General features: G+C 45.9%; 3 protein-coding genes across 6 annotated transcripts; 1 reads left to right on the top strand and 2 right to left on the bottom strand.

The window, feature by feature from the left end:
• Positions 1 to 16,475: 16,475 nt before the first annotated feature.
• On the bottom strand, positions 16,476 to 17,600 carry LOC128878684 (calcium and integrin-binding family member 3). Of its 2 annotated transcripts, none has more exons than XM_054127097.1 (4): positions 17,467 to 17,600; positions 17,286 to 17,406; positions 17,038 to 17,212; positions 16,476 to 16,753 (listed from the first exon to the last, which is right to left on the bottom strand). In XM_054127097.1, exons 1-4 carry the CDS (start codon positions 17,550 to 17,552, stop codon positions 16,536 to 16,538), a joined length of 600 nt encoding a protein of 199 aa, XP_053983072.1. In that variant the 5' UTR covers positions 17,553 to 17,600; the 3' UTR covers positions 16,476 to 16,535. The 2 variants fall into 2 exon arrangements, with proteins under 2 accessions (XP_053983072.1, XP_053983082.1); XM_054127107.1 differs by having other exon boundaries at positions 16,640 to 16,753; positions 16,943 to 17,212.
• Positions 17,601 to 17,800: 200 nt separating this feature from the next.
• LOC128878645 (protein misato) lies at positions 17,801 to 20,236 on the bottom strand. The gene is made up of 6 exons (XM_054127007.1): positions 20,108 to 20,236; positions 19,811 to 20,030; positions 19,659 to 19,739; positions 19,127 to 19,567; positions 18,235 to 19,036; positions 17,801 to 18,144 (listed from the first exon to the last, which is right to left on the bottom strand). The coding sequence occupies exons 2-6, from the start codon at positions 19,886 to 19,888 to the stop codon at positions 17,939 to 17,941; spliced, it is 1,608 nt and encodes a 535-aa protein (XP_053982982.1). The 5' UTR covers positions 19,889 to 20,030; positions 20,108 to 20,236; the 3' UTR covers positions 17,801 to 17,938.
• On the top strand, positions 20,212 to 22,005 carry LOC128878675 (decapping and exoribonuclease protein-like). Of its 3 annotated transcripts, none has more exons than XM_054127066.1 (5): positions 20,212 to 20,343; positions 20,473 to 20,848; positions 20,998 to 21,221; positions 21,319 to 21,704; positions 21,781 to 22,005. In XM_054127066.1, exons 2-5 carry the CDS (start codon positions 20,550 to 20,552, stop codon positions 22,003 to 22,005), a joined length of 1,134 nt encoding a protein of 377 aa, XP_053983041.1. In that variant the 5' UTR covers positions 20,212 to 20,343; positions 20,473 to 20,549. The 3 variants fall into 3 exon arrangements, with proteins under 3 accessions (XP_053983041.1, XP_053983059.1, XP_053983051.1); XM_054127084.1 differs by having other exon boundaries at positions 20,221 to 20,343; positions 20,584 to 20,848; XM_054127076.1 differs by lacking the exon at positions 20,212 to 20,343 and having other exon boundaries at positions 20,357 to 20,848.
• Positions 22,006 to 22,321: the final 316 nt, after the last annotated feature.

Here is a 22,321-nt window from a genome sequence, read left to right on the forward strand (position 1 = left end):
TACAAGAAATCCGTTGAATTCAGAGGACGATCGAGCGAAACGCAAAACAATTTTTTTTCACGCAAATATTTGTACAAGGACGAAACGGTTCGTTACCGCGAGGATGATGCGCGAGCCTCGCGCTGCTTGTCCGACACAACGGTTCCATTTAGAAATGAATTCGCGCCAACCGAATCGAGCTGGTTAATCGGTGTCGCCGACAACGAGGATTCACGGATCGGTACTATGCACGCGGGACGGTCAAACGCACGTAATATGCATATCTACGTTTTATTTCTCGGTCGCTCGCTCTACCGTGCAAATCTCGAATGCATTCGCCGGCACGTTGAAGATCGTTCGCGATACAGGCTTCCGCAATGCTATAACGCCGTCGTTCTCGTCGAAGGTGAGACGCAGGAAAGACGTTTTCTTGCGGAGTGTCTAGCAAAAAAGAAAAAAAGAATTAAACGAGACGAATGCTTCGCGATACTTTCCAACGAGTTTTAACGAAAGATTCAACGTTTACAAAATCTGGCTGCTTCCTAGAGAATTAAAGAAACGATCGAAATAGGTTCGCGGAGAGGAACTCGCGATTCGCGTTCGTAGGAATCGATTCGAGCACACGAACCATCCTCGAAACTCGTTTACACGTTTCCTTTTATAGCGGTTTCGAATCCTAGGAAAAAAGACTTACTCGTGGCACGGATGAATTAATGAGTGGACGAGTCGCGCGTTATTAATTACGCGTTACGGCTGGCTGTTACGGTATCGCGCTAACGCCAGCTTGAAGGTGAGAACAACTTCGAATTAGTGTCGCGTCGATAAGGATGTCGCGTCTCGCCCGAGCGACGCGAATTTACGAATCGGTTAACCGATTCAAACTTGATGTCGTTAGGAAAATATTTTGGTTACGGAGAGGAGTAAGTATTCGAATCGTAACGAACTAGACCCGAAACCGTTGCGAATTCGAGCGTAGGAGAGAGCACAGAGAACAAAAGCGTTCGGGCGACTCTTGTTTTTCCACGGCGGACGGGTGCAACCTGTTGCTAAGAGGGCCGCGGAAATTCGCACGCGAAACGGTGCGAATCGGCAACGAGCAGACGCTCAGAGAAGCGCGAAGAGCCAAGACACCGAGAAACGGACACGTAGCGTCTGTAAATGCAGAACCGCGAATATTTCTCGGCCCTCGAAAGACGCGATCTAGACGAACGGAAAAGCCCGCGTCCTTTCAAGAGAGCAACGATAACGGAGCAACGGATAACACAGGAGATTAGAGAAGAATGCGAAGCGTCGACTTTGCGAATGCGGCAAGGTTCGCCTCGACCTTGTTGTACACGTCGGCCGAGAATCACGTATCGTTACTATTGACGGACCTATGTCCTCTATGCGAAATATAATTGAAGGGTGCACGATAAATATATGTATTTAATTATACAAAGCGCAACGCGTTTTATAAGGTATCGTATCTCTTCGACCGTAAACTAATTGAATCCTGTTCGATCTCTCGCATTGTTCGGGCAGAGAAACGATCGACTCGAGAGATAGAAATTTTGGAGTCGTAGGAGACACGATCGAGCTCAATTTCAACTTTGACCGCGTCTCGTCGAGGATACATTTTGCAACGTTATTTCAGCGTGTAAAAGAAAAGTCATACCTGTCGTTGCTCGAAGCAGAGGACGATCGAAGTCGATTCGTGAATTTTAAGTCCGGTACTGCTTCTTCCTCCGTCTTCCCAAGGGCACATAGACTCGGGGACCGAAAGAGGAGGAAAGATAGAAGAGTCACACCTGGCGCGGTACGAGATGAGATCACTACCGCACTCACTGATCAACTGGCCCCGCGCCCCACGTCCTGGGCCGCACGCACCTTTCGAGTCTGCCTCGTCCCCGGGCCCCCCGGATCCCCTAGCCCACAGCCCCCCTCGGGGCGCCGCGGACCCCTCCAACTCCTCTCGGCGTCTTCGAGCTCGCTTCGAAAGCCCATTGGCCCGTTCAAATCGACGTCCTGACGTCACCGAACCGAACCGTCGGCGTCGGCATACATACGAGAAGAACGAGTCTCTCCTCTTCGTTCCCCTCTGCCCCCGACGTTTCTCTCGCTCTTCTTTCCACGAGTCGACTATGTATTTACCTGTCCTACCTACGTCTTCTGTATCGTCCTCTCCTCTCCTCTCCTCTCCGCTCCTCTCCTCTCTCCATCCCCATCTTTGGTCGGTCTTCTTGTTCGGCCGGCTCTCTTCGAGCATTACCGCGGCATCCCTGTCCCTCTACCTGGCCGATTCGTTCTTTATCGCGTCGCCTCTCTCCCTCGCCTTCCTATTCGCGATCCTTCCTTCGTCGGTGTCTCGTGATCTTCTTGTTCCTCCTTTTCTACAGGGTAATCGTTGACTCGCACCGCCTCTTTTTTCGATTCTTTGTCCTCGACCATCCTCGATTTTCCCGACTCCGATCCTCGTCGACGTCTCTTCCACTTTCTTCGGGTTTCGCGGAGGAACCGAAGCCTCTTCTTCCTCTTTCAGCACAACGTCGTCGATTTTCACGTCCGATCCACGATCCATGTTTCGTGCTTCCGTGGCGACGTGTACGCGTTCGGCGTTCGTCACCCGCTATCCCGCGGTGATAGATTCCGTCCGTCTGTCCCGTATCCGTTGATCCTCGACTCCTGGAGCGTGTGCGCTCGATATCCACATCGAGTCCATCCTTCGTGGAAGCGTGGCGTGGTCGAAGGCGGCGCGAATCCGCTGGCCTTTTCCTTCTAGCCGGTCGCCGGTCGACGAGATTGTCCGCGAGAGCCGCCACCGCCACAACGGACCAGAGACCAGCCCGCCAGGTATATGGGGAGACACAAAAAGGAAAAAAGAACGCATTCCAACGACTATAGTCGGTCCATAACGATTCCCATACGTTGAGTGCGCAACGAACAACCAATGACCCCTCTACCGATCTCTCGCGCCTTCCCCTTTCGCCTCGACCGTCGTTGCACCTTCCCACTCCTTCAACCGTTTCTCGTCTTCCTCTTGTACTCTCTCCTGCGTTTTGCACGATTCTCCACGTGTCTCGTTCCTTCTCTCTCCGTCGAGTCGTTACTGGCCGTGTGCGCGTATCCTGTACGTGTGTACACCGCCGATCGAGGTGAAGGCTCGGCCTCGTACGTACCAACGTAGCCGCTCCGTCCTCTCGTTTTTCGAAGAAAATCCTCGACGTCGTCGACGACGAACGCCCGACGACGAGCCGCAAACATTTCTCGCACGGCCAGGCTACGGCCCTTCTCGAATATCCCTCCAGGGCTTCTCGGGGCGTAGTTTACGTACGGACAGGACGAATCCTGTTCGCAACCGCCTTGACATCCACGGTTATCGCGAGCCCCATCGTGGCCGCACTTACCGATCCGTGCAGGGAACCCGGTGATTTCCTTCGGTCTCGGTACTTTTCCTCGTGGAAACGCCAAGGGTCCCCCTGCTCGAAAGTGTTCGTCGACCCTTCTCGAATCTATTAGCAACGGAATACGAGAATTCGTGGGGAAGATCCGGTACACCTTGCGTGGGAATCTCGTGCGTGCCTCGGCGATACCCGCCTTTGCTTCGGTTTCTCCACGAATTTCGTAACCCGTTCTACGCGCTCGAGGGGGCATAGCAATTTGGAAATTGAAATAATTTCGTTTTTCTTTTTTTTTAGATTCGATTCTCCTATTGCTGCAAACAAGTTTTGTGTACGACATATTTTCTTCGTCGAGAGGGTCTACGAGAAGGTTTGAGAACCACTGTTTTATAGCATTTCACGTATTCTAATCGAAGTAAACAAACCGTTGCATTAGCGTCGTTAGTATTCTAATTATTCAATGACATTGTTTGTAAAATCGAAGTTGCGCGCTGCTAAAAACAATCAATTGCGGAAACGATGGATTTCTCAGGTGATCGATACGACGACGGAGCAAAGTCTCTGTTTACGCTGCCAATAATCACCTAACGAAAAGACGTACGGATTGCATCGTACAATCCACGGAAAAACTTACTTACCATACGACACGATACATATACGTATTTCGTGTTTCTTCTGTTGAACTCGTTCCTGGTCGAAGGAGTCTCTCGTAACGCGTTACGGAATGCGATCGCGACTCGACGAGCGATACTTTGACCCGGACGCGTCCGTTCTTACCGCGGAAAAATTGCGACACGCAACTACTCGCCATCCGCATGCCTTGCTCGCTAATTGGCGATACGTGGCGTGGAATGTAAAACGTATTTTTAGGCTCGCGATTGAACCACTCGTTAGGCGCCAAATCATCGACCGTTCGAGACGCCTCTCGATAAGATGGGCAAGACGGTTTTCTCGATAATAAAGAGGGTGGTAATATAACAGCGTAAGGTAGAAAGATTAGCTCGCGGAAAATATTAAATTCGAATGTTGCGACTATCGTTAGTATTCGAATAAGATTCAGCCCATCTCTGACGAGAACGGAATCAGTTTCGCTCGGAGAAAGCTCCATCGAGGGCACAGCGAAAAAGTAATTAGCCCCGAGACCCCCGCGAGACGTTGCTTCGCAATCGGAATGGAAAGCGTTCGGTTTTTTCGGTACGACGCCCGTTGCGTTCGAGAACATTAATGCACCCTAAAAGATACGCCTCCTTGAACGACGTAGAAACGGTTCCGCTGTCTGAAAGTGAGCCCTGGGAAGTTCCGCGTCTAGACGTGTCATCCATTTTCAGTTTGTGGGAAAGGCAGCGCCGTGACGGAAGGTATGCGCGCGGCCGGATAATGTACTGGCATAATTTCAACGCGGATAAAGACCAGGACGAAAGAGCGATCTCCGAACGGTCGATGCACCACGATTTCCGCGAATAATTGAATACTCGTTGCCAAGGTGCCTCATCGCGTCACTCGCTGTCCGTTCTCCCGCCAGAAATTCTTTCGATTTCAATTTAGAAAGTGTTACAGAGTTTTTGCAGGATCGAATAAACGTCTGGCTAACTCTGCACCCACGGCACGGCACTCGTCTGCTTTTGATTCCTTCGGGGACAGGTAAAGAGCTAAACGAAAGGAATTAGCGAGACGCTTCTTTTTCGGGGGAAGTCGTTCTTTTTCGGCTACGTCGGGTAACAAAGAGTCGGCAAGCTTTCGGACCCCAACTTGTTCTCGGAATGTTATTGCAACGTCGAGCCGTACGTGACGCTTACGTGAATGAAATTTCGCATGCGTATCGGCTTGCCCTGAGCACCAGGTCCTCGAAGGTCGTCGTCGACATCGGTTTTGTGACTCACGCGAGAAATTCAGTCGTGAGAATACGTGCTTCTTCGTTTCATCGTGCATGCTCGTTTCGCCATGGACGAGATCATCGATCGAGGCCTACTCTGGAAAACCTCGATCCCGGTCAGCGGACAGATTGTCGGTATTAATTTGCTCGGGCGACGGAACGGGAACGGATTAATAATTTCCATGACTTTACGAACAATCGTTAAGCCCGCTTAAGAGGATTTCCAGAAGGGAATTTCCGCCGTTGCTTTGAGAGCCTAATCGGCGACGGTGGTCGGTCAAGGACGATTTTTATTGTTCGCTTCGATGAAGAATCCTTCGAAAGGATCGGTACTGTTATACCCCTGTTCTGATACCTCGGCTAGGCCTGCTCAGGTACAAAGCTAATTCAACCCTGCGCGCAGCGCGTCGGCGTCACGAGCCGACGCCCTTCGACTTCCGCCGGATGTGCGTCGTCCTTGCTTCTCGACGTTTCTCCCGTTTTCATCGCGAACACCTGACTTTTTATTATTTCAAGCGGGCTTCTCTGGCGTCGATCGCATCGCGACGTGCTCGGCCCGATTTCAAAGGCGTTCGAATCTCGGGGAAAATCGCCTACTACTCCGCGAACAAATGGTTCTCGTCCCTTAGAGATCGCAAGCATCGAAACCTACCGCGCAGGAAGTCCCGTGCAAAACGCCATCTCGATGAAACGCATTTCGAAAACAATAGAGACGCCTCGAAAATCGAGGTTCTCATTCCCTGCTGGATTCGCTCACACTCGGATCAAGCATGGTTTCTTTTTTCTTACCGTTGTTGTAACGCTTAATTTTCTTGTCGTTGTTATACTTATTTTTGTATCGTTGACGGTCGCGCGGTCGAAAGTCTGGAAGGTTTCCTTCTAATTGGATCCAACGAGAAGATTCGTTCGGCAGAAGCTCCTCCTTCGTGGACGGTTGGCACGAAGGACGGCCGTTACCGAGCGAAGACTATAGAAATCGGTTCGCACCTGCCTGGCCCGGTAAAAAGAAAAACCTACCCAGAACCCCCGTGAGCCCCCGAGGTCCAAAGTAAGTTTATGGATGTCTCGCCCCTTATTCGTGACGGCCCCGGCACAGGTTTCGAGTTTAGAGAGGTTCCCGACGCTCCCGCGTTTTCTTACGATCGCTCCTCTCCGCAAGCATTCCTTTCGCAAACGCTCGTCAACGGCGATCAAACTATTTCGTCTCTCCTACGTCGTAACCAAGCACCGCTGATTTCGTGTTTGCGTTCTACGTCGGTTGAAAAATCACCGACACTGTCCGACTCGGCGCATGTCTCGCTGAAAACTCGAAAAGACATTAAAACAGGTTTGCTCGAGTATTCGCACCGAGTTGGTCCATGTCCACGCAAGAACGCGGCCGATGAGTCGCGAGAAGATTCTTTGTTTCGCCAGTGGTCGACAGGGCTTAAAATTATTACTACTCGTTGATATCTGCCAGTCGGAGATGAGCAAAATTGCAATCGAATCGTAGACGATGAATGGAATGAAATTATTTGATCGATCAAGGTCCAATATTCGGCAGTCTCTGAGAATTATTGAATTGCAGTTACACCCGAATTATTTTATAGAACGTGGTTCGGTCGATTTGATCATCCCGTTGGAATCATTTACGACAGATTTAGCTAGAGAAAAGAGCAACGTTACGACTGCAAGCGATAGCCACAGATACGGTTCGGTTTATGGGACCCTAGAGTCATAGATCGATACGGGTTTCGAGTCATAAAAACCAGGTATATTTGTAATGGGCCTCGAGTGGAGCGTGCACTTCGATGAACCTTCCGGCTATGAACCATGCTACAACGGGTTCCAGAACAAGTGCAGGATAGAATTTTCACGTTACTTTCTTCGTCTTTCGCGACGAAAAGGAAAAGAACGTTACGATGAGTCGCGGAAACGTCGATTTCGAACGGATATAAACGTCATTGTGGTCTACGAGAAAGATTCGTACCCTCTACCGCGAGATACAATGGTCGATATTTTCCCAACGGCTGTACCATTAGGCTGGGCCCGTCCTCCACTATTTTTTTTTTAGAATCCTTCCACCGATTACGCGTCTCAGGTAAAATTTCAAAAGGGACCCTTCGATTCTTCGAGACCCCTCCCCTTCCCTCGACGGTTTTCCAGTTAACGTTTCCTGTCCCGTGGCGAGTCTTTGACGCGCCGACGTGAAAACGTATTTCTCTGGAAACGTATCGTCCTCGTCGTCGTATATTTAACGAAAACAACGAATAGACTTGTTCCTTGTGCAGAAGGTAGTAAATCAGGTGATCAACCGCCCCCATATTTCGCATAAATTGAATTTCTTTGTCTCAGCTTGGAATCCACCGATTCGTCCTCTCGTTCGCAAACCTTCGTCGCTTTACAATGCATTCAATTACTTGTATCTCATTGTGGCGATTGCTAGCCCCTCTTGTTAATTACTTTTGCTATTCTTTTCGATACTTCTTCAATACATAATTCATCATTTTCTTTCTTTGTACAGTATATTGTTACCCATATCGTACGGTATTCGTTTCGTGCGTCACGTAGTATTCATTTTCTTCCAACCTCTCTTATACTCCATACCAAAGGACGCATCGCGTCGAATAAACGAAACGAAACGAAATTGAATGAAACGTTGGTTGTCGCGTAAAAATTCCCCGCGGAACCTTTCGCGAACGAGTCCATCGATGCTTTCACGAGAGAATTCGTTCTAACGTTCTAACGTTTTCTGAGCGATACCGTTTCACATTTCCATACGATTAGGAATCTGAAAGGTCAATCCCACGGGTTAACAGCTTCATTTCGTCGAACGTCGACGGTCTTTAGATCGATCGATGACATCTTTACGCGAGTAAAAGAGAAAAGGGAACCAGAAATGTTTTTCGTTCGTTTCGCAAGGAATTTTATTACGGAAACACAAGCAATCGAATAAGTAAGACACATTTTTCACCAAAGTGTGTGTTCATGGTAGTTTCACGATTCACGATAGATCAGTTTTCGCGAGTAAGATGGAAATGTAAGAAGGAAAGGTTAAACAAAGCGTCGAAGAATAAAAGAAGCAACGGTCGAGATCGTCGCGTCGCCGGGAAACCGACATTGCGGTTGCGGCTGTCGGAGTGTTGAAGTCTCCGAACGACTAGATAAGTAACGAGTGTCCGACGCGACCGATGGCGGCCGCTCCGAACGATTCCGCTTCTCTGAGCACGCGTACCTTCGAGTTCAAACGAAAAATTTCAACATGTTTACGACCGAAAGCCTCGGATATCCAATTTTGTCATTATCAAGTTACTTATATTCGGCAACTGTAAAGAAATCTAACGATGAGATTGTTCGAGGCCGAACAGAGGTGGAAGGGAGAAGCAGCCGAGTTATCTCCGACGCATTCTATCGGCGACGGGCGCCAGAACCGAACGGAAGCTCGGAACAAGTCCGGTGAAAAATCGAGATCGTTCGAGTCGGAGCGTTCTACAGAGTTTCGAGAGCGAGCGGACACTTCTGCCGGGAGAATGACTCGAGGCTGAACACCGATGATGTCATCGGTCGGCGGGTACTCGCGCCTACGCTTTTCTCTCTACCAGTTTCGCTGGCAGGCAGAGGGGCACCGCGTGTGTACTCCTTCTCGAAGGCACTCTACACGAGTGCCCAACCTCCTCTTCCCGTGCCCCTTCGCTCCTCTCCGCTGGTTCTCTTCGGTTCTCTTCGCAACGCTTCTCCGCGCTTCTCGTTTCTCTTCTTTCCACCGCCTCGAGGTCCCTCTAGACTTCGCGTTGCTCGAGGACGAGGCGAGCGATATAACGTGCCGGGAACATGCTCGATTCTACCTTCGTGCCAGTCTACATTGCCGGTATATACCGGTTATGCAGATGGAGCCTGGTCTGGACCTCCTCGGCAAACCCTCCGACAGAGAATCTCGCCGTACTCCTCCTCTTCTTCTACTTCGTCGTCGTCGTCGTCGTCCTCCTCCTCCTCCTCCGCCTCTTCCTTCGTTTGCTTCTTTTCTTCTGTCCTCGCCGCTTGCGTCGACGTCTCCGCTCTCGTCCCCGACGTTCCCGTCCTTCGGTTCTACGGTAACCGGCGTCGCTTCAGTTTTACGCACGTTCATCCGGATGTGCCTACGCTCGTCCGTCCCTCTTTCTCCATTTTTCTGCTTGCACTCCGTGCAACGCCGCGCAAACCATCTCCGCGGCCGTTACGAGACTTAAGGGATCTTCCACTCTGAAACTTTCAATTTTTTACCCGTACGCTATGGATGATAACTTTCTCGAACTCGACACTGATCTGTTTGTATATGCTTCAATGAAATGCATGCCTTTGGTCGTGTAGGAATATTGATTTATCGTGGAAATATGTTGCACTAGCAAACCTCGCTTTCGACTACAGAAAAGTAGCACAATTTCACACAAAAACGGGTTGAATGTTTGAAAAGAAAAATAAGTAGTCGAGGTACTCCGGTAGTAAATATTGGATAGTTTACCTCTGATTGCGCCGGATCTCGCCAATTTTTCGAATGTCTATGTAATAATTTCGAAACGTTTTTCTCTATTTTTCAAATGCAAGTCTTCAAGCAAGTGCAAGGGAACAGGGATCAATTTTTTTTCTAGAATAGGAGACCCCCTTAAAGGTGCTGTCCGCGATGAGAGGCGATCGCTGCGGGTTTCTCGAAGCTATTTGCAGACGGATTTTTTTCGCTCGAACAGGTATTCCGACCGATAGCCGGTAAAACCGCTCGGGAGTTGAAAATAAAGGGTGCCGCGATCGATCGACGCTTGCTGCACAGGGCTGACATAATTCGAGGAATCGCGCGCGATTATACGCTCGCTCGGCGTCTCTCTTGTTAACCGTTGAACGAAAGTTCAAATTGTTCTCTCGATTGAAATTATTTTTACTTCCCAGTCTTTAGCCTTAGGAAACAAAAATGTAATTTTCATCAAGGGTCGAGAGAGAGAGCCAGCTCTTCCCCTTCGTTCTTTCCCTCGCCCCGAACAATGGATCGCGAGAAACGGGTTATCCAGGAGAGAGCTATTTCGCTGGCGCTATCTTTAGGCGCGACAGATCCTTTTCGGGGAATACAATACCTTCGTTGATCGCGAGCGAGTCGGCTTCGCGGTCGAAAGAGCCGCGATTAAATCGCCGCCATCTACCGTCACCCGAGACTGTTCGCGATGCCTCGTTAAATCGGCACGACTGTCCCATTCTTCTTACGGGGGCCCCCGGTAGTTTTCAGTTATTCACCAGCGGCCATCGTAATTGGACGGAACAATTAAAAAAACGCCGCTCGCCGCTCGATTTGCGCGAACAGCGATCGAGGAACGCGATCCGAAATATCCTCACATTTTTTCGTTCGATGGCGGCTACGGTGACTCGAAACCGGGGGATTTTCCATTGCGTAGCGCCAGGTACCAGATTAACCGGTGTCTTGCGTTAGAAGGTTGTCGACCTTTCTAAATTCACGGACAGGAGCATCGTTTCACTTGGAAGAACCAGCACCGGTTGCCTCGACACGGGAATCCCAGGGCTCCGTCGATCGTCGGTGATCGAAATTCGAGGGATCGTCGCTTAGCGTCTTTCCTATCGGAATTTCAGGACAAAATTTTACACTCCAGCCTAGAATGTTTTTTCTTAGAACTCTGATTAGCTTTAAAAACTTGCGAAAACCATTGTCGAACGCTTACAGGTTTAAATTCTCCTAATTTAGTGGAAAGCAGAACCCGGCGCGATAATACCAAGACGAGGCATTAACGAGACGAAGTTTTCGCGAAAGAGCATCGATCATTGTCTGCTGGTAACGGACATGGTGGACGTTCTCCGACGGTATCGTCGTCATAATGTCACAGCATTTGCAATTATTCGGTGCAATAGATCCGTTGCCTTCCGAAGTACTCGCTGGACGGATAATTCATTGCCTTCGAGTCGGGCTCTGGATTATCGCGACAACGAGCGGCAACGTTAACCAGTTGCTCGTTTCGTAACCGTAGAGAGCAAACGCTCGGCAATTTACATCGGTAACAATATCCAGAGGCTGTCGTGGAGATTCAGGAACTTTCCAGCGACCCGCCGATCGGATCGCGAGCTTTCGTGCGTGCACGCTTCTCGTAGTCGAGAAACAAATTGCGAGGGAATCATAGTCCTCGATTAGATTTATCAACGATAGTCACGAAGTTGTACTTGAACAGCGTGACGACGGTCGAGGACGGAAACAAGGCGGTCGAACTTGGATATAACGTTTTATCGAAATCCCTTGTAACTCGTGAACGAAGAAGATGAACAATTGACAAAAAAGAGGGGACAAGCCACGCCGGGCATCTCGAAAGACCGTGTGTGTGCGTTCCTTTGGCCACAGGGTCCCCATCCTCGAGCTAAACGATCAAACCGACGCCTCGCGTGTTTGCAGTTTGTTTATTGATACCAAGGAACGTGAGTTATTGTGTAAATAATTGGCACGGCTGTCTACGCTTGTCACGCTTGCTTACGAGGCAAGGCGAACTGCCAAACGATCGCAGCCTTCTCAGAAAGAAGAACGAAAAGGGGACTACGGTCCCATCGCTGAAATTCGAAGGAATTCACGAATGGTGTGTCCCGCATACTCTTACCTTTTTATTTGTCGCTGTTGTCGTAAGTTCATGCTTCACTCGATGACTAAGAGTTAGTTCATCCAAAATATGTTTCTCTATAAAAATTTCTTCGGAATTTAACTTTTGGAACCTTCCTCTCCGCCATCAACCCATGATTCTATACCATCGATGAAATGATCCCTGAAAAATACGTACGTATAAAGATTGACAAACGTTCCGAATAGATCGTCGTACGTTGGTTTTATTCGTCATCTATCATTCGAACGAACGTTTTCTCTGGTGCCGCGTGTCTCTTATTTGCACCGTGGAGTGACGTAACGCGAAATCGTTTCTGCAATTAGCGAGGCAAATTTTTTTCGTGTCCGGTTTCTCTTCTTTCTCTCCGTTCCCGTCCGTTTCGAGTCGGTGGAAGCCACGTTTATTTGCCGAAAATGTGGAAACCGCCTGATATTCCACGGACGATACGCGGGGCTTTCGAATGCACGGAACGTTCGTGGAATAAATTTAGGTGGTACTCGAGCGGAAAGCTGATCTACCGGCCCCACGACCAGTTGCGAAACTTCTTTGAGTAGCGTCGCAGAGTTTTATTCGGACTGGCCTGTACCGGTTCGGAGTTTCGAACTTTGAATAAACAGCAACATTGAATCGACCGACGTGATTCAACGTAATTTCTAAAATATCGGCGGTTCGTAGTTTGTTGCAAGTTTGTTGAACGGTATAGTCCATGGACTCCATTTTGTTTTATTTCTCGATACCAGCTAACGCTGAATAAAATACAAGTAAAAATGTTCGGATAATCAAACGATCAAATGTAAAGACTACTCGGTATGGAAACGAACGACGAGAAGTGATCCGGAGTGGAAAGGATTGGGAAACGTTGCTCGGGAGGCGCGTAGATCTTGAACGCGTCTTCTTCGAGCAGCATCTCGGCATCGTGAATGGACAGCCGCATAGTTCGCGGCCACTTTTATTGCCTTCTTGCCCATACGGAGAGATAATCGTGCCGGCGAAGTTGCAATTACCTTCGACGGTTGCGACAGATCAAGATAGACTCGCAATAATACGCGCGGCTCCTATCTGGCTGCCTAATCGCACGTTCAAACGCATAAATCGCGTTCGTTTTACCAGAGATAGATCACGCTTCGTTTCCCCGAGTCTAGGCAATAAAACGATATTGACTTGTCTCCCCACCGCCCCCCACCCCACCCCCTCTTCGGCTCGTGGACGTCGAAAATCATGGAACAGCAGGTACTTGAGGGGGACGTCAAAAAAACGGCGCATCTCCCGGATTACAAATCTCACGGCGAAGATACCCAGGAGATAGCGAAAGAATATTCGAGCACCCCAATGGGGCCCATTAGGATCCAAAGGTAGTTGGGCCAGTCCTCTATCTGGCTCTCCTTCTTTCTCTCTCGTTCCCGATGGATTCATGGTAGAGGAGGCGGGGGATGGTCGGCCGGTCAAGCCACATTCCGTTGGCCAACCGGCTCCTTGGAACCCTTCCTCCCCCTCTTTGGTAGACGGTTCTCTCTATATACAAGCTCTCGCCTCCTTATGAACCACTACGATATGTGCCCACAAGACCGCCAATATTATTTCGACTAGACAGTGGTCGACGCAACCTTGTCAGAGAGCGATGCGTAGGTATCCGCTTTCCATCTTTGCTGCTCCCAATCAACCTCGAAGGCCCGGCTCAACCTCGACGCGTCTAATGCGCGCGTTACCGCGTTCCCGTAGTCTCTGTAATTTTCACGGAACACGAGCAGTAGCTTTTTCCACCGTGGAAAACGTTTACTCTCGTTCCCGCAGTCGAGCCTGATAAAGCGATACATTTTTCGAATCATTCTTCGTACCGAGGAATTTCATCCAGTCGAGCAGGCCCTCTCGAAGCCTTCGAATCGCGATCCTTCGGATTTTAAGATCCACTCGACCCCTTCCGTCATCTTCGTTGTTTCCACATTCATGTTTTTGAGTAGCTCTTCTGAATAACGAAATTTCGTATGGTACAACGCAACATTCCATGGTCGAATAACCAACTAGTCGTTGATTTCATTCGTCCAACGAATGAGGTGGACAAGACAGAGCTTCTCGAGGTGACTTTGCGTGGTACGAGAATCTCGCGTTATCTTGCGGCAACAAAGGGCCGTTGCGATCGACGAGAGCCGTTTCGCGCGGTTTTTCGCGTAGCTCTCGTTACAACGCGCCGTTACAAATCACCGTCGGCGACAGTTTGGCCTTCGTTCGATCGCATTTGCATCAAATTACATTTTTCCACGCGATCCGTGGAAAAGAATTTTTAAGCGACTCCCTGCCGATCGAACGGTACTCGGCCGGAGAGCTCGACTTCTTCGCGATTCGCGTTGAATCTGAATACCGGCTTCGCCGAACAACGTATCGGACAGAAGAAAGATGGAAGACTCGCGTCCGGTTTCGGTCGGTTCAAGATCCTGACGCGTGTTTCAAACGGTTTTTTTCAATCGTTACGCGAACGATTTACGTTACCGGTGTGTCGATGCGTGTTCTCGGCTGCGGGCGACACCGGCTTTTACGACGCGCAAACGAAAACAACAAGAAACGAAAAGTTGGAAGGAAATGAAATACGACAACCCCTTGTCCCTTGTCTAATTCTCATTCATAGAAATACATAAATAAACAAATTTCGTTCGATACCTGGCATCCGTTCGGTTCGGAAACGGAAAGAACGAAAAGAATAAACGTTGTCGGGGAACCGTACGATTTTCGCTCGCGTGCACGGAGCGTTTACGAATATACCGATTCGTTGGAGCCATTGAAATACTTTGAGTCAATGATGTCGCTGCGTGATCGTGGGGTCGAGGCCCGAGGCCCCGAAGGAAGGTTCTAGAGATCTCCCGCGAGAGAACTCGCCCACGTAGGGTGCAGTAAAAGTTAGGTTCAAATCTGCCCTCCGCCAACCGCCTCCGCTATCATCCTCTGGCCAGCCTCCCCCTCTTTCGTGACTCCTTAACTTCTCCTTCGTCTTCTTCATCTTCTTCCTCCTGCTGTTCCTTCTGGTCGCTGCCACCCGCGATCTTTGCCTTCTCATTCCCCTTTTCTCCGACTCCTCGTCCCGGGATCCCTTCCTCCCTCAGAGACCTCGCGGTTCCTCCACACGGACTCGTCGGGGACGAGCCGATCCGCGTCGCGTCGCGTCGACGGGGCTCCAAGAATGCACGGGATACCTCGGCATGGAAGGTGGTTGGTTGGTCGGTTAGCCGTGATCGCTAAGGGGGAGACTCGCGAGAGCGGTGATCCTCGCCGCCACGGCGGAGAGGGGCACAGAGGGTGTCGACGGAGGACCCAGGAGGCAAGGGGGCTTCCTCGGACCCCGAGGGCCCTCTGGACGGACCCGGCAAGAGGAACGGGCTGGGATACGAGCGGGGAAGAGAGAAGGATGAGAAGTGACCGGATGGCCTTGGTCCCAAGACTCGGTTAGTTACCGCGCGGCCGACTATAACTGGTCGAGCTCCGTAACACAGGGCGGTATCTCCGATTTCGACCGCTTTTTAAGACGACCGGACCCATGACACCGAGCTAACATCGCAACCGAACGGTCGAGAGGGACTATACAACTTCCAAAAGGACGATACCCGCGAATCCCGTCGACCACCACCCGCTCCTCATTCCAATTCACCCCAAACTGGGGTTGCTAACCATTCTTCTTTTTTCAAATGGACGAACCTTCTTTCGGCTCCGACCGTTCCATTTTTTTTGAGTTTGGAAAGGACGCTACGTGTCCTTACTCGATTAATTCTTTAGGGTTAGATGGCCTGGAAAATCTCCCGCACCTTAGTTTTTCACTCGATTCGATGCGGAACAGTGCGAAGCTGAAGTATTGGGTTGTCCGGAATGTCCATGCCGATTTTTGATAGGTGGTGCAGGTCTGAATATGTCGAAATGGCTGAAAACAAATAACATCCCTTAAAAGGTGGAAAGGTTGTGGAGCAAAATAGTATCTATGTAATTCAATAAATATACATATTAATAAATGTATATTACAGTTGAAATGTGCCTTTGAAGTTTTCTTAAAAATTGGCACGAACTTTCTGGACAACCTAATACTTCTCTGCTTCGTTTACAGCAACGCTGCTCAACCTTAGAGAATCTCTCGTTTTCGTCGATTTTCTATCGCGCGTGAAATTGATTTATGCGCGTTGGCAAAAGTCACGAAATCTTCTTGGAGATTATTTCGGGTCGCGGGAGATTCTTGTCCCGGAGCGAAAACGAATGGCCTGGTTATTTAGCCGGCATTGCTCGTTATTGCTCAACAGGGGCAACTTATGGGGCCGTGCAAGAAAGTGTATATCTGCGACTCGTTGGAAACTATATGGTAGCGCTTCACTAAGCGCGTACAGATTCGCGTAGCTAATAATTATCCGTCGTGAGTTTGCGAAACTTGTTGTTGGCGGTACTTGTACCGTGAGGAATCAACGATGTACGAACTATTCTTTCCGAACGGCGAGTTGTCTAGCTATGCGAGCGACCGCTTTCGAATTCGTAGGTCAAGAAGCTGTTGTAAGGTCGGACGCCTCTGTTACCTTTCACGCGTAGTCCGGAAATGCTCTTCGACGCCAACTTTCGGTTAATAATTGCATTACACTCTTAAAACTATAAAGCATCGTTCAGTCTAAGAGTAAGGTAAACACGAGCAATGAAAATAGGTAGACTTATTTTTTACATCGACTGCCAGTTGATTTTTATTAGATCAGAGGATTAGATCCGTATGTGAAAAGTAGCCATGAAATCCGAGGCTCTCGTGATGACGTGTTCGAACTCCAGGTACGATAGGACGCCGTCGCCGTCGATGTCGCTTTCCTCTAGGACTTTACGACACACGGTGGCCACCTCGTCGGCGTTCAAACCATCTTGAACCAGCTGGCGACAGGTGTGTTCCAAATCGCTCAACCCTAATACTCCATCCTCGTCGAAGTCTATTCGCAGAAAAATAGAGAAGGTTAGCGTCGAAACCGACGACACGGAGAAGAGAACGCTATGGTCGATTTGTGTGTAGCGTAAAAAAAAAAAAGTAATAATCCGTCGCGTTGTGAGAAAATCAATAATCGTTCCGCGGTAAATAGTTCTCGTGCAACGCGAATGCCGTGTCTGGACGCCGTATGTACTTCTCGTCCCGTAGAACGGCTATAGGTAGAACGAGGTCGACCTCGAAGCTCTCTCACGATCCGTCCGCCTGTCTGGTTCACGTGGTGGTCCGTACCGTAAATCTTAAAGGCGTAAAAGACCTTCAGGTCCCGCGGAGCCTGCTCCGAAAAAACCGACATCATCTCAAGGAACTCCTCGAAGCAGATCCCTTCAACGTCCGTCGTCGACGACTGTCCTGTATTCCGACGTTTCGCGAACACCTCCGACATGCGTTGCCTGAAGGGATTTTCCTGAAACATCGCGATTCAATGTCGAGGAAGCGTTCGCGTCGTGAACCTTACGCGACAATATTAACCCAAGAACCTTCAATTCTGGTATACGAGTCAAACATGATAGGGGTATACGAATCGTCGATGCTTGCTGAGGTGTCATGGACCGTGGAACCACCCCAGGGTCTCCCATTTCACGGAAACGTTTAAATATTCTGTAAAAATATCGACGTACACGCTACAAAACGAAACCATCTACGATTACGTGTAAATACCTTAAGATCTCTTTGCGCGTGAAAAAGGTGCAATCCTGATAATCCTCCAATTGTTCTTCGGTAAACGTGGCCACCTTGTTTCCCATTTCAATTCGATAACGAATACTCCGATAATTCCGATACTCCAATTCGATAACGAGCAACCGACAATCGTCGTCCACGCACAGGCATCGAATTGTATTTGGACAGGTGTTTCGTTTACGAGTTGAACCTTACAACTGAGTTTTCGCACCCCCGATGTCCAACGCGAAATCTAATAATAAAAGGGTGTGTCGCGGCCGCTCCCGCCTTCAGAAACGCTCCAGTTAGGAATTTACGAGAAAATTCGAATTCGTTCTTGCTCGCTCTTCCTGCTTACAAGTAAAGTAGGAAGCAAAAAGGAATCGAAACAATTTGTTGTATTAATAAAAATGAATGTATTACAGTAAGCGGTAATCTTTCGAGTAATTAACTTAACATCGTTTAGGAACAGTTAAGAGTAGTCTTCATAATTCTCTTTGCAATCGAGCAGGTGGTTCAGACATTCTTTAAACTCGTCGTCTTCCAAACCAGAGTTGGTAAACGCGTGGAATTTGTTTATACTTCTTATCCTGCTCACTTGGTTGTGCAAAGATTCGTACATCGTCGAAAGGCTGCGTCCATTGTGTAAACCAGCCATAACAGGAACAGATTTGACGTCTGAAAATGAAAATTAATAAAAAGAAATATCGAGGAAATGGTATTTTTCGGAGAGTATACAATTGATAGAAATGTATTTCAATGATGCACCTGTTCCTACAGGCCAGCCAATAATGTCTCCATTCTCGGTAATGTTGTTATTGAAAATGTTTGGATATGGTTCTTTTATCTTCAATGCCGACGAAATTGTAGATAAATAGGTTGGCGATGCGTGACAATTGCAGCTGAAATAAAGCATCATCATTTCGTGCACGGTGGAACATCTGTACGCAGCCTTTGAAATCTGTTTCGTTGCCTGAGATAACGGTCGTTTTAATCTATCTTCGGGAACTCCTCGTAATCCTATGCTTTGCATATTTCTATCCATTGTTATATCACAACTTGGGGTTAAGCTTGTCCATAATGTTCCCGTAAACTCGTCCAATACATCGATCAAATCCATTTTTGCCGCCATTGGGAATGGCAAAGATAAACTCGTTGCCACTGCTTTTCGGCCCAATGTATTTAAATCCGCGCACAAATCGGATAACACAACGTTTGGATACTCTTTACGTCTATATCTCATGGTTAATGTATCCAAAGCAGTTGCTAGAAGCGCGCTACTGTGATAATTTAATTCGGAATTGTATGTTAAATGATCGAATATTCGTAAATCCCCTGTAGGCAAGACTGTTTGTTTACAACAGAGTGGACTGAACAACGAAGAATACTCTCCTATGTGTTGCCAACACAGAGCTGTGTTAAGAACTTTAATCTGATCGGATGTGGAAGGTTCAGTCTTCTTACTGTCCATACATGGAAACGACAGTATACTTTTTCCATACTCGTCTTTTAAATGTTGTATACACGATGCTCCAAGTCCAGCAAAACCATCCACAGAATCTAGTATTACCTACATTTTGATGTATTATAATTATTAGGAAATAATATATAGACAATTTATATAAATCAAAATAGTAAAGTAAAGTAATCAAATGCACACCTGGAAACCTTGCATCTGATCGCACTCCTCTACATAAGTTCTTATTCTTTCTGAAAAATCTTCTGAAAATTGTTCGGTATTCCACAGACATTTCCCGTAAGTGAAAACATCGAATGGACTTGTTGTGCTCTCGTGTGTATACTGTTTAATTACATTTAACGTTCTGGGATGAAATCTGGGCAATAGATAATCTACCCATGAGTTAACCTTATCTTCTAAATTGAAAGTTGTTTCTGAAGTTTCAGAGGGATCATCCAAACTTTTAATGAACGGCGTTGGAACAACTGTCTCTTCATTTGTAACTTCCACTTTATTATCATCCCATAGGGGTTGTGTTTCATTGTGTTTTGAACTTTCATACAAAGTACCTTCTTCTTTCAAATATCCAAGCACTCCTTTTAAATCTACAATTAACAATCTGGGTGTATAAGTAACTTGTTTCTGTAAAACCAAAATTTAACTGTGGATAACAGAAAATCACAAATGTCATTCCATTATCTAAAATTTATATTATCTCTATACTTATACGTACCTTCAAATTCTCTCCTTCTCTGTACAAAACATCATGATTTATTTCAGATGGGTTATGGGGATCGTATGAAAAATTAGATTCCTGAAAGTGGAAGAAAGGAATAAATTACCATAATATGTTTCAATAATTTTTTATAAGTTATTATTAAATACCTGCAGATTCCACCAATGAGTACCAATAAAATTGGAGTAATGACCAAATTGAATAGTTAATATTTCTCGCGATGTCATCCTTTTTTAATGGTGAATTATAAACTTCCGTAAAATGACTACTGTTAGTACAAATTTAAACTGTAACCTACATGTGTATTAGACACATTTATTTGTTTTGTCCTGTGTAATCATCACTTTTATGGTAGATTCGAACCAACTTCTAAAATAGTACAATGCGTATATTATAAAAATTGAAAATTTCAAATAATACAAAAATTGGTAATAAAGAACAGTAACCTGATAGTACTTGACTAATGTTTATGTTACAAATGTTTTGAACGTATTTTATCCACTGCTGACACAATACCGTGGATTTTGTTAACCCTAGATGGCGTTGAAGACGAAGTGAATCAAAGGGACTTCCCAGGACTTTCCTATGGATTCGACACATATGTACACAGAAATGCACAAAGTGTAGCATTGCACCTAGTATGCATATCCGTGAACATTGTGCAGGATTCAATTGGAACAAGGTATTTTTCAATTCATGGTACAATTATTTAGTTATCTGTTTCTTTCAGATATTATATTAAAAATAACACATATAATGTGTCACAATCCGACATGAAGGATAATATAATTATAGCAATTGCTTTTTGCAGTGATAAGCAGTAATAGATAACACTAAAACCTACAGTATAATCAAGTATAATTATACAAAAAACAAAAGCCCTTTATAATGTATACAAAATTTAAAATAAACGATTTAACAGGACCAGCTAAACACTTTGCCAAACCACAGATCGTTGGTCATTATAGTATCAACGGTGTAAGAGAATATTGTAATGATTTATCACAATTGAAGTATTACATAAAACCGTTGGATCCTGATAATGTCTATTTTGATCTTGACGATAATCATAATACGATATACAAACCAGAAAACGATTATTCTAAGTTAGATAATTTATTACGATGGATGTCAGAAAATTTCGATCAACTTAAAAGACAAGATTCCAACAATGAAAATGATCGCTGGTTAGTTATAAACATCTTTAGAGATTACCATTAAACAATTTAATCGAAATTTTAAGTCACTAAAAAAAATAATCTAAATTTATATAGAACAACCGTTGATAAATTTCTGTACAATATTTTTAACCTTTGCGATACGTTTTATGTACTAGGTTAGAACCCGAAATTGTTTGCTTTCGCGGTTTGTTAAAAATTCTGATGATTACACCATACCATAAAGAAGATGGGTGGATTATATGCGCTTCAAAATTTAAGGGGACAATATATTTATGCGCCTTTGATACTGATAAAAAAAAACAGAGAATTTTGAATGAACCTGCTCATATAAAACAATGGTCTTCATGGGGATACAAATTTGAACAGTATTTGTTATCAGGTTATAAATTATAACAAAATTATTATAAGATACAATTAATAAATGTTTTTTATTTTTATCAAACTAAAAAATGATTTAAATTTGTTCCTTTCATTAGGTAAACCTTCTACAAATCCAGATTTATCTGTCCCTTTAAATCAAAATGAAGAATTTTGTTGTGTATTCAAGTCCAAGCTTAGGGAAACAGTTTTACTTTATGGGGCTGAAATTGATGGTATTTGTTTCCAACAACAAATAGAAGATATATTAATAGGAAAAGATGTTGAATTAATAGAATTAAAAACTGTGACTCATAGAGCTTTTAACAGCAAGGGTGATATGCTTCCTGTCAAAGGAGGCTACAGAGCACCTAGAACTCTACAATGGTGGTGTCAGTGCTACTTAGTAGATATAAAAAGGATTACATGTGGTCATAGAAATGATGATGGTATTGTTACCAAGATAAAGGAATATAACCTCAGGCAATTAGCATCTGATTCAAGAGTAATTTGTATTTGAAGTACAATTTATACAATCTAAGTACAGATTTCAGAAGTTATCTTCATTTCTTTTCATACAGGGTTCATGGAGCCATGAAATATGCAGAAATTTTTGTGATCAGTTTCTACAGAAAGTAAAAACGATCGTTACCGAGGACTACGAGAAATGTCTCTATAAATTTACATATGAACCAAGAATTGACAGCATTACAGTTCACAAGATAAAACCTGATCCTAACTTTGAATACACTTTTCTACATTCGTGGTATATCGATAAAGCGAAGCGACATTTTGAAAACCGTTAAGGTACCTTTACATTATTTTATTTTAATTACGTTATCGTTTAACTTAATAAAAAAAAAAAAAAAAAAAAAAAAAAAAAAATGTCGGATTCAGTAACCTCCTTTATCCCTTCCAATATTTAATGTAACTGTAAACAAAACATTGTAAATGTATGAATAATTTTAATGTATACATTTTTATAAAACTAATTCGATAATAATAATACAATGTTTTATCATTTATATTATCTGATGTAAGCCTGATATCTACTTGAAAATGAATTTCATTATATTACAAAGGCATTATATATATATTTAATATAATTATATTATACATACT

Source organism: Hylaeus volcanicus, chromosome 1 (genome assembly GCF_026283585.1).
Source record: "Hylaeus volcanicus isolate JK05 chromosome 1, UHH_iyHylVolc1.0_haploid, whole genome shotgun sequence".
Taxonomy (NCBI): Eukaryota; Metazoa; Arthropoda; class Insecta; order Hymenoptera; family Colletidae; genus Hylaeus; species Hylaeus volcanicus.